At 41.9% G+C, this 11,534-nt stretch overlaps 1 protein-coding gene across 1 annotated transcript; it reads right to left on the minus strand.

Moving 5' to 3' along the window:
• Nucleotides 1-3,506: 3,506 nt before the first annotated feature.
• adrb1 (adrenoceptor beta 1) lies at nt 3,507-5,405 on the minus strand. Its single transcript, XM_083688059.1, has one exon. The coding sequence runs from the start codon at nt 5,314-5,316 to the stop codon at nt 4,129-4,131; it is 1,188 nt and encodes a 395-aa protein (XP_083544185.1). The 5' UTR covers nt 5,317-5,405; the 3' UTR covers nt 3,507-4,128.
• Between the last annotated feature and the right edge of the window lie 6,129 nt (nt 5,406-11,534).

The raw sequence follows: 11,534 nt of genomic DNA on the forward strand, positions 1-11,534 counted from the left end.
CATTGCAGGCATGCCCAAAGAGGTTTCAGATTTCGTAATATAAATGTGTGAAAGTAGCTGGACAAGTGCAAGTAAGTGGGAAGACATTTTACATTTTAAATTGTGTCCCAAATGTTTTTATTCATGTGTATCAGCAATTATTCAGGAAGGCAGAGTATCTTGTTAGACTGCACACGTGCGTAGCAGTGAGTCTCATTAGATAAAGTCATTATTTTGCTTTTCGCAGAGAAAATATTGTACGACTTACACGCGCTTCAATCAATAAGGACAATGTGCAGATATTAGTAAAAAAAAAACATTGTTAATAGCCCTCCTATTGTTTCCCAGCATTGAAAATACAGCCCAGTCCTTATTTGTCCACAGACAGCGGACGGAAATGGATGAACCCTGGCTCCTCCCATCTCTGTGGTGTAGCCAGTGGAAGCAACAGGAGTCTCGTACTAGCTTGTGCTTGGGCGGCAATAACTTCATCCTCAGACAGTAAAACCTCATCCCACACAGTGCATTTAAGCCTGGAATAACAACCACTCAAACCTGGCCTTTGTGGGAGTACATTTAATAAAGCTTGCGTTAGTTCAGGCAGGACACTTTAAGTCGACCTGACAAACAGCTGATTCACACATATGCAACATTATCACACTCAGGGACAGGCTTTAGGGACAGGCTTAAAAGCAGCTGTTACTCACACTCCACCACGGTTAAACAGTGTAACGCCACTGGCAATGAGAGTTATACTTATCGGTCATCCCACCCACCGCCCCAGCCTCCACCCGCTCGGTCACTCTGTGTTGAACCTACCTACGGGGGGTTGATAAGTCATGGGCTCCCTGCCTTATATTATTTTATGTAGTTAAACTCAGGCAGGGAGCTTTACAGAGCGGAGCCATCCAATTACGCCAAACTGTAAGTGTCCTGACTAAACTGAGTGAATAATCGTTGTGCCAAAGCTCCGAATCTGAAACGTGTGGTGTGCAAGCACTGGGGGGGGGAGTGCTGTGGGAGATGATTGACGCGAGGAAAAGCCAATGGCTATGCGTCGTCCATTTTCAATGATCTTTCAATGAAGTTTGACACGTTGGTCCACCTGACCTTTGGTGCATTTGGGTGGAAGTGTCTGGAAAGGAGACTAGGGCAGCAAAGAAGTTGATTAGAGAACTCTAAAGGAACAGGAAACTACTTGTCACATTTAAAACACGCTAACAGGTTAAGACAGCTACTCTCCTCTGATAGCTGTTGTTGCAGCCAACTTGTCTATTGATACACATGCAATTTATATTAATTATTCTTTAAGAGGGTAATCTCCATCTGTGAGCCCATTTATAATCTGCCCGGAAACGAGTTTCCGCCTTCCTGCCAAACTAATAATCCCTGATAACAAGGTGAGCCTGTGCCAGGACCCGTCTATGCTGGTGATACTGTTGTTGTTTTTAAACCGTGGCTTCGTGTTCGCATACATTAGCGTGGGCAATCATATTTTAAACAAGCTTCATTAGGTAAAATGGTGGAGCCCTATTGCATTCATCTTTTTCAGATTACTTGAAATGTGCGCAAGGCCCCTCGGGAGAGCGGCATTAGCGGAACACAGAACTGCTAATGTATTTTAAAAACGCCCGGCTCAGGAACTGATTAATAGGGCCCAGCTGTGGGGCACAAATAGAATGGTTCCCTTAAGAGCCACTTGAAAGCACCACAGGCGTGCTGTTTACCAGGCGCTTTGGTGTACTGTTAGAAAGCTTCAGACATTATTGTCATGGGAGAATCTGAAGAGATGCAGAGTATCACCATAACATTCATATTGATCGTATTTAACCATTTGAATAGGATCTCCTCATCTCCATGTTCAACTACATAATACAGGACCTACATTTTGGATACATCTCATCATGGATACATGAATAGTATTCTGTGGACCGGAGTCAGTGACCTAAGATTTGACTTTGTTTAGCCTATTTACTGTAGTGACAGCGTAGCATTTAGCATTGTGTAGTGCAAAACAATGGGAGTGGAAGGTACTCTGAAAAGAAAGCCTACATGTAAATCACCTAAGTAATATCCAAGTAACTTCAAGTTTTGCTGCAACTTTTTACCTCTGAAATTGTACACTGTACATTTTGATAGTAAGCCTACTTGTGAAAATATGTTCACTTAAATGTCCAAGCCCTGTGATCCTTTTACCTTGTGATTTTGTTTTGTAATAATATTGAAAATGTATTGGTTTGAAATGACTTTGAGGTTACTTTTTTAGGCATGCTATTCCTGACAAGAGTGTGTAACAAACCAAAATCTTAGACCCCTATCTTCTAGGGGCCATATACATAGGTAACCATAAGGTAATGTTGGAACAGGTCCTTAGATCTGGTGCTTTGCCAAAAGTTGCATAACCATAGCATGACATCTGTGACGCATCTACAGTCTATGTAGGCCTTTATTAAGCCTCTAAAGTTATAATTGGTTTAAAGTAGGACTATACTAATACTCTGCCATATTGCATATTGCCATATTGCAGTTAAGTATCGGACATATTGTTAAATCAGTGTGTTATTTTATATGCACAAACCAGACAAATATGTTAATTAATACATGCTCTTTGATCATGGACAGATGGCGATGCAATATACAAAATAATTGAGTGGTTCATTATGCACATACACCATGTTTATCTTCCTTTGACAACACCCTTTTGATTTATAGATTACCACAAGTTCAGTTGCTCTATATTTGTTTATTGCCCAAGTAAGTGGACTGTAAAATCAGACCACCATTGTATAAATATGTTGTGGTAATTTACTCATTACTTTAATTAAAAAATAATACTTCTTTTCACAACTGCAAATTGGAAACTTATAATGGTTTAATTAATGAAGCATTCATAAACCCTTAATAAATCCTACATGCCTTTGTGCACCCTTGTGCAAACTTTTATGTAGCATGCCTAGGCTGAAGGGTTTATCAATGCTTCATTAAGCCTTAAAGGTGTAGGCTTACTAACCAAAACTCAAGCCACAACTCAAAACCTCAATAACTAAATTACTATGTAACAACATATTACTGTAATTGAATGTTGTTATTAGCGCTGTTATTAATATGAAAATATACAATTAAATTGCGTGATAGCAGGGTATTATAAACGTACAAAAAGGTAGCCTACTAAAAATATATTGGAGAGTATTTTCTTAAACGTTTCATAATGCCTACATACAAGGCCCGAGGGCTGGGGAATAGGCCTAAACATTCATAGTTTTGTTTTATTTTTCTTACAAACGGATGAAAAATTATTTGAACCATATTATGCAAGTATGTTGGTGCAATACTTTCCATATAGAATTTAAAGTAAGTAATTCGACTTTTTAACTCTTTCACTGGGAAGATTCATCGCACAAACACAAGCAAAAAAATACCGAAAAAAGGAAAAGGAACGATTAATTAACAACTATGACACTTTATTGCACACTAGTCAACAACCACAGTATACAATATGACACAAGCATGAGCGGACAACTGAGAGAAAGAGAGAGAGAGAGAGAGAGAGAGAGAGAGAGAGAGAGAGAGAGAGAGAGAGATTCATATTGTTCAGAGCATATTGAATTAATCAATATTCCTCACTTCCGTAGCAAAGTGCACATATGTAGGCCTACATGGAACCACTGTTTACTCCACATTCAGGTGTCTCCTTTTCGCTTGTTGTACAAAGCTGCCAGCATTGAAACGTGTTGTACAAAGCGCTAAATAAATAGTGCACTATATTAACATATATGTTTAATATAAACAATTTATTTTCGTACAATTTGCACATAAAGTAGGCATGAGGTAAAACATAATAAGGTGGACACTTACTGAAAATTGATGTATTTACATAGCTACATCTCCTCCATACATCCAAGAGCACGGTTTAGGAATGAGCCTTGCCTTGCCAAAACAAATATTCATTTTGGGCATTAAATAGGCTCTTATTTCAGTGCTAAAATAGTATTTGACTCCACATACTCGATGCGTATTGGATGGCATTAATTGTCCCAAGAAAATGAAAGGATATGGAACAAACGCGCACCTACGGTTGCGGCTGCTCTTGAAAAAATAGCTTTACGCATCATTGTCTGTGATGGATGCAGGTCACCTGGATATAATTCCCTACAGCTGCGACTCGGAGTGAGACAGTTTGGCGCTCCCTTCGCTGTCACTGTGGTCCAGTCCATTACAGTCCGACCACGTCCTCATCATACCCGGCTCCAATGAGTTCACGAAGCCGCCAGAGCAGCGGGAGAGGTCGCAAGAGCTAACGTGGAGCCTCCGGTCTGCCTGTCTCGGACAGCAGAGTAGTCTTTTGAAAGCTTTTCTGAAGTCCGGACTCCGGCAGTAAATAATTGGGTTGAACGCCGAGTTGACGTAGCCCAGCCAGTTCAAGAAGACGAATAGGTCTTTGTCCACCGCATCGGAGCGGAACACCCGGACAATGTTGACTATGAAAAAGGGCAACCAACAGAGCGTGAACGTGCCCATAATAATGCCAAGTGTCTTGAGCGCTTTTTGCTCCTTCAGCGCAAGGATTTTTGAGGGTCTCTTTCTATTTGTTTTGCACTTGGAGACACCGTTTAGATTGTTGTGGAACCTCCCCTCACACCTATCAATTTTCCTCAGCTGCTTTTGCGCCTCTCTGTATACTCTCGCATAGACAAATATCATCACCAATAAAGGAATGTAAAAAGATATTATAGAGGACGCGATGGCATACGCCCGGTTGGTTATAAAGTCACAACATTCAGGGTTGTCATAGCAGTCGGTCTCCACGTTGTTCCGCGACCAGTGCATTAAAATGGGTAGGAAAGAGACCAGCGCAGATATTGCCCACACGCTGCACACTATCACTTTCGCCCTGGCTTTAGTGAGCAAGCTTTGGTACCGGAAAGGCGAGGTGATGGCCACATACCTATCTATGGCAATAACGCACAGCGTTTCGATGCTGGCAGTAACGCAGAGAACGTCCACGGATATCCAGAATTCACAGAAGAAGGAGCCATACAGCCACGCGCCCCTGACCTCCAGAACGGCACCAAAAGGAACCACCAACAAACCCATGATCAGGTCCGCGCTCGCCAGGGACACGATAAAAACGTTGGTTAGGGTCTGTAGTCTCTGGTTCTTTGCTATAGCGAAAATGACCAGTATATTCCCAACTACAATGATCAGAACTATCAGCCCCATAATTAATCCCATTCCAACCATCCACTGTTCAGAAGCGCCGGCGCCCGGAGAGTTGACGTCCACCGTCCCGCTTCTCGTGTCATTGTCGAAGCTTAAGGATGATGGACCATCCCCCATGATGGGCTGAGCTCTGTACAGAAATTATTGGAGTTCATCAAGGCAGTACACGGAACTCCTGGTCATCTTTTGCGCGCCCATGGGTTGTGCTCCCGTCGCACGCCAATTCCATCTGGCCACTGCTCTCCGTCTGCTCAAACAGTAGTCCACGAAACCTGTGACATCACTACGCTTGGCAACCAATTGCGCGGCTGTTGTCATTTTGCAAGTATCTTATCACCTATCCATTTAACCGCATTTGGTATTTCTGTTCTGCGTCATTGCGCATCGCATAATGTTTCCAAAAATCCTGCAACTTAAAAGCTTCTTCTTCTTCTCATTTATCATTCAGTACACCAATAGCCTAATGCTTCGCTTAGGTAACATGAACTTTCTTTACCTCTGAAAGCGGGCACAGCCGCTTCTAGTATACACACTTTTAATATAATATATTAGCCTTTGCCAGCCTTTGATTTGCTGGTATTAAATGAAGGTGCGGCTTTGTTATGAGATTAAGACAACATTAAAGTAACTCAACAGCATGATGTTTGAAGTCTAAGCAAACCACAGACGTCAAACCACAGACGTCTTTCCTTTTATTTATTTATTTTACACCTTTTGATGTGAATATTCTTTGTGAAGATGTTTTCCATTGACCGTACCCTATTCCACATCAAAACGCATCAATTGTAGGCTAAATGATTTTGCTCTCACATCTCTTGACGTTGAACAAATTACATGTAACTAATTGTATCATCAACATATACCCTCAACATTGAAACCATCTGTTGCCCGGCAGATCATTTATTTGACAAACCAATATGTGAAAATAATCTCTCATTAAATTCCATACAAAACAAACTATGTCCTATGTACTATATTTGGAGAGCATCACACAACACGATCTCACATCACAAACCAATTACAAGAAGTTAAGGAACTGGACACAATATGCACGTTTTGCAAACTTCACCATCCCCTATTTAACGGAGCCTAATTTCCACAAAGTCCTCGCCTTTTCCACTGACATAGTATCTCCCTTAGCCAGGCTAAATAAAGAGAGTCGTCAGAGTACTGGTTCCTTTCCTTATTAAACCTGAACAGGCCAGTCAGGAGAGGCATTTTCTGCAGTAGGAAGCTGTTACTGGTGATAAGATCATAATTGCCCCTCCTTATAGCTGCAACCCAGCCAGGGAACATCAGGGGCTGCACAGTCACGGAGCAAGTCTCTCTCATCTGCATTCCGGCAGTGAGTGCATCATACTTACTGTAGCACCGGGACCGCTGTATGCTACTTTGGTCTACAGACACAGAGGCATCTTATCTCTGTTCTACCAATACTGTGATGGGTAAGCAAGAAACATATCGGCTTGTGCACACACACACTCATGTGTTACAACGTTTATCATGATGTTGTGACGTTTCATGGAGCCTTTCTTTTAGGTAGGTGCTTGTCTGTGTCAAGATTTCAGTCCTGCTCATTTCAGCCTGTTCCTGGCTGTGAATGAACTGATGTCATACCCACGAAACATTCAGCATGATAGTCATTGTGCACTGTGGCCCCCCAGTACCTGAGTTGTCCCCCCCTGTGCTAGACACTGTTACTGCTTTCCCTCAGCTACTTGTGACCCTAAATGAAATGTTTACTGACAGAAACAGTTGTCAGCGGTGTGCAGTGAGTGGCCTTCTAGAGCAATGCACATTTTGGATTGCAGCCCAGCTCTACTAATCAACTAATCATCAAGACTTTTGTTCAGTGAATCAGGCGCTTTAGTGCTAGCCTGGTCCCATGACTGTTTTTATCCTATATCACTACTGTCATGCACCAACAATGGTATGTATGATGATTAGTCATTGTCACATTGTACTAACTCTGTTGGGTTAGGGTCAGTTACTGTATGTAAAGTGTAGTTGTAGTAATAGTAGTAGTAGCAATGGCTAATTACAAATTAATAAAATACTTACACTTTGTAATTGATAAAATAATAATAATATTAATAAAACAAAACAGATATGGAACCAGGCTATAGTATTAGAGCTGGTCTAACATCCCCCTCAGGAGTGGACTGTGAAACACCCCTCCAGAGACTTGTTGTCCTAGTTTGTCTTGTTCGGTTGCATGCTTATTTGCAGGACTCAGTAGTAGTATGAAGTCAGTAGCCTTAAGTCTTTGACTTAAAGAGATGGATCTACAAGATTTAGAAAATCATTTTCAGTCACTAGATAGTTAGTTAAAACTAGCGCTCATGAGCCAAAAATGGGTCCCCGAAATAGGCAGAAATATTTTGAGAAATTACCTGATTTTTATTTTTTTATTTTGTATTGTTACACTTGAGCTTTTATTTATTATGCATTCATCTCTACAGTCCTTAAACTCCCATGATTGTTATCCTTTGTATCCTCATGTTTTGTCTTGTTCTCTTTTAATTGTATTTATTCATATTCCTGTAAAGCACATTGTGTTACATCCGCGTATGAAATTTCAAAAAATCCTGTAGCATCTGTTTAAGCCAGGTGATGATTGTGTGACTGTTTATAATCGCAGACAAGCCCAACCGATGAGAGTATCGCATACTACAAGACACATTCCCCACGGGGCCACAAGGGGGATATACCAAAATGCTGCATAGAGACACCCTACCCATCTCCCCAAAATTAGCACTCATCCACTCTCCCTCATGGATTTAAAACCATTCGATTGATGTAAGCTGTAGGGAGTTTACACCTTAATTTTTTGTTACACAATTGCAAAAATATTTCAAGGCGAAAATGCAGCAATGCAGTATTTTGACATTCACCTCAGAAGAGACGCTGATGGGTTGTGGATTGAGTGAGTTCAACTGACTTTGGGTTGGACCCAGTTCCCCATGTCAACATTATCACAGGGGTCATGGCAAAGGTGGAAGACTACATCATACATCATTGTCCAGTGAGGAATTCCTGCTCATTGATCTGTGAGTGAGACCGGTGAGTGCTGAGAGACAGAGGGATGAGACGTGATAAGATAAACAGAACCTGGAGGATAAACTGGAAGCGGCTGTTTGAGTGAAAGATAGAGAATGTACAACTGTCTTGTCCTCGGCTTCTCTCTCTCACGCACACTCTCTCTGTCTCTCTGTCTCTCTGTCTCTCTCTCTCACACACACACACACACACACACACACACACACACACACACACACACACACACACTCTCTCTCTGTCTCTCTCTCTCACACACACACACACACACACACACACACACTCTCTCTGTCTCTCTGTCTCTCTCACACACACACACACTCTCTCTGTCTCTCTCTCATACACACACACACACACACACACACTCTCTCTGTCTCTCTCTCTCTCTCTCTCACACACACACACTCTCTCTGTCTCTCTCTCTCTCACACACACACACACACACACACACACACACACATATTTCATTACCGTCCTCCTTCTTCTGTCCTCTCATTCCACCTCCTTTTTTCTCTTGCACACTCTTTGACTCACACCTTTTACACATTCTCCCCTCTCTCTCCCTCCCTCACTTTGATTCTCCAAACCGTTGTTTTTGCCTACACACTCCACAGAGGAGGCAGCCTCTGAGACATTGACTTAAAGCACGCTGTGCGATATGGTAATAATGCTATCTGTAATAAACCTCCCCATTTGCTCCCGTGTCGTCGTAATGGAACTCACTCAACCAAAATGAAGAGACTGAGAATATGTTGCCAGAATAAATAAAAATAAAAGTTGCGTTTGTGATTTTCCCCTCCACTGACCCCCATATGGCATTATCTCATTGACTTCATTACTTAGCCCAACAGCCTCTGAAATCCACCAGACTTCCTCTCGCTTCTGGGCGTTTACTTACCTCTCCTTATCCTCAGAAATAATTGAATAAATTATCTACCTCAGAATTTGGGGATTTATCTGTGATTTTTATGGTAAAGAACTCTGTCAGACATACCTGCATTTTACAAGATTGTTATTCAAGTTCATGTCGGGAGGATGCAATCAATTTCAATTTATTGCGAATATTGTCTTTTAGGAATCCACCAGTCATATGTTTTGTGTGCATACAGGCTGTTAGTTTTAGAATTGATTATTTTAATGGTCTTTGAATCACTTCATGGTTGTGCTCCCCAGTATCTTAAAAGACATGCTATTAAGATACAGTATGTAGCCAGTAGATCCCTAAGCTCCTCTGGCACTGGCCTTTCAACCAAGAGGCATGAAGAGGCAGCTTTCAGTTGTTCTGCCCCCAGCCTCTGGAACAGCCTGCCAGAAGATCTGAGGGGGGCTGAATCTGTGGACACTCTATCTTAAAACACAATAGTATTTCAGTTATTTTAGCACATCTTGTTTACTACACTTGAGCCAGTTTGAAACTTTGCCTTGCATTAGTCTCTCTCTCTTGTATTTCTTTTTTTTTTCTTTTTTTCTTTTTTTCTATGAAGCACATTGTATGGCATCCATGTACGAAGTGTGAGATATAAATATGATTGGATTTGCACAGTGATTTATACTGTGTGTTTGTGGTACTGTATTTGTTTGAACAAATTGGTATCTTTATGTAATGGTGGGCAAAAAGAAAAGAAAACGTTGCCTGGCAACGTATCAACAAAGCATATTCACAACACATTAACATCAGGGAGCCTGGCAACGTTAACACTACAGACTGGCATTATCACTACAGACTGGCATTATCACTTCATAGACTGGCATTATCACTACAGACTGGCATTATCACTTCATAGACTGGCATTAATGCTACAAAGATTTGTAGACTAGCATAAACCCAGAAAACGATTTTCAAGCATAGGAATACCAAAGTCAAAGGTCAAAGTGGGTTTATTGTTATGTGCTGTAGTGAAATGTCACATACTGTAGTGACAGGAGTGAAATGCTTGATTTGCACAGGGCCTCAACAATGTCATACACAATATACAATAAACTCACATATAATATACAATAACTCACTAAATGCTAAAATACACCCTAACTAAATTGCACAATATAAATACAAATACAATACTGGTTATTAGCAAAACATTTACAATTAACAGTATGAGGGTAGGTGGCAAGGTGGTGAAAAACACAGTAAGTACAACACATCTGTCCCTAGTGCAAATGATCTGATAGACAGCAATGGTAAGGTCCCTATGAAAGTCAATAGCGGCAAGTTTGGTGAGTGTGTTTGTGTGAGGGTCAGTGTTCATCCTGTGGTTGCTATTGGGGATAAATGCCTCTGGAGGTCCACAGGTTGGCATGTTCTCACCCATCATTGGCCATGATGTAGCACTCTTGTAATACACAGCTGGGGAATGACTGGTGAATTCTTGAGGAAGTGTCTGAAAGGGGAGGTTTTGCTCTAGGGAGGTGGAGGGTTATGAAAAGGGAGGTTCTGCTCTAGGGAGGTGGAGGGTTACGAAAAGGGAGGTTTTGCTCTAGGGAGGTGGAGGGTTACGAAAAGGGAGGTTTTGCTCTAGGGAGGTGGAGGGTTATGGATATGAGCTTATGGACGTGTTCAACAGCTGGAGAAAGGAGCCATGTGGATTCCCTGGGGGATTTTCTGATTCATTTAATTAACATTGGTTTCATTCAGTGCTTAAAAGGCATCACTGCCAGTGTGTGGGTATGTGCGTGTGTGTGTGTATGTGTGTGTGTGTGTGTGTGTGGTGTGATGTCTGCCTGTCTGGTGTTCTGCTGTACAATGCTGATTGGAGTGTGCTCCAAGTTAACTAGAATGACCCCCCTTGACTGAGCTGTGTGTGTGTGTGTGTGTGTGTGTGTGTGTGTGTGTGTGTGTGTGTGTGTGTGTGTGTGTGTCCTTTGGCAGTTATGAGACCAGATGGAGAGATACAGTGGAGTCACAGAGGGGTAATGGGGCTGTCGGAAGAATGAGAATAAGTAAAGCAGCTGAGAAGATGAGAGGGATAGATGAGGGAGGGAGGGAGGTAGGGAGGGAGGGAGGTAGAGATGGATCCAATATCTGCCACTCCCTCTTCTCCCTATACACAGCCAGCTGACATTCAACATGTTCAAGCACATCCTTTTGCAAGACTCCCCATCCATTCCATCCATTCCACCCCACGGCTTTGGGAATATTGTTTTGATATACTCCTGTTATGTTAATGCATTTTAAATCCATGCTGAAAGTATGTTGTCCAGACACACATCAATCGTTCACGGAGACCTTACAACCAAAACACCCAGAAAACAAACCCATGGACCTTTTGCCCCAACCCCAA

The sequence above is a fragment of the Argentina silus genome, assembly GCF_951799395.1.
Source record: "Argentina silus genome assembly, chromosome: 16".
NCBI lineage: Eukaryota > Metazoa > Chordata > Actinopteri > Argentiniformes > Argentinidae > Argentina > Argentina silus.

Excerpts from the sequence above, each read along its gene's own strand:
- adrb1 (XM_083688059.1), bottom strand. The coding sequence starts at position 5,316 with ATGGGGGATGGTCCATCATCCTTAAGCTTCGACAATGACACGAGAAGC.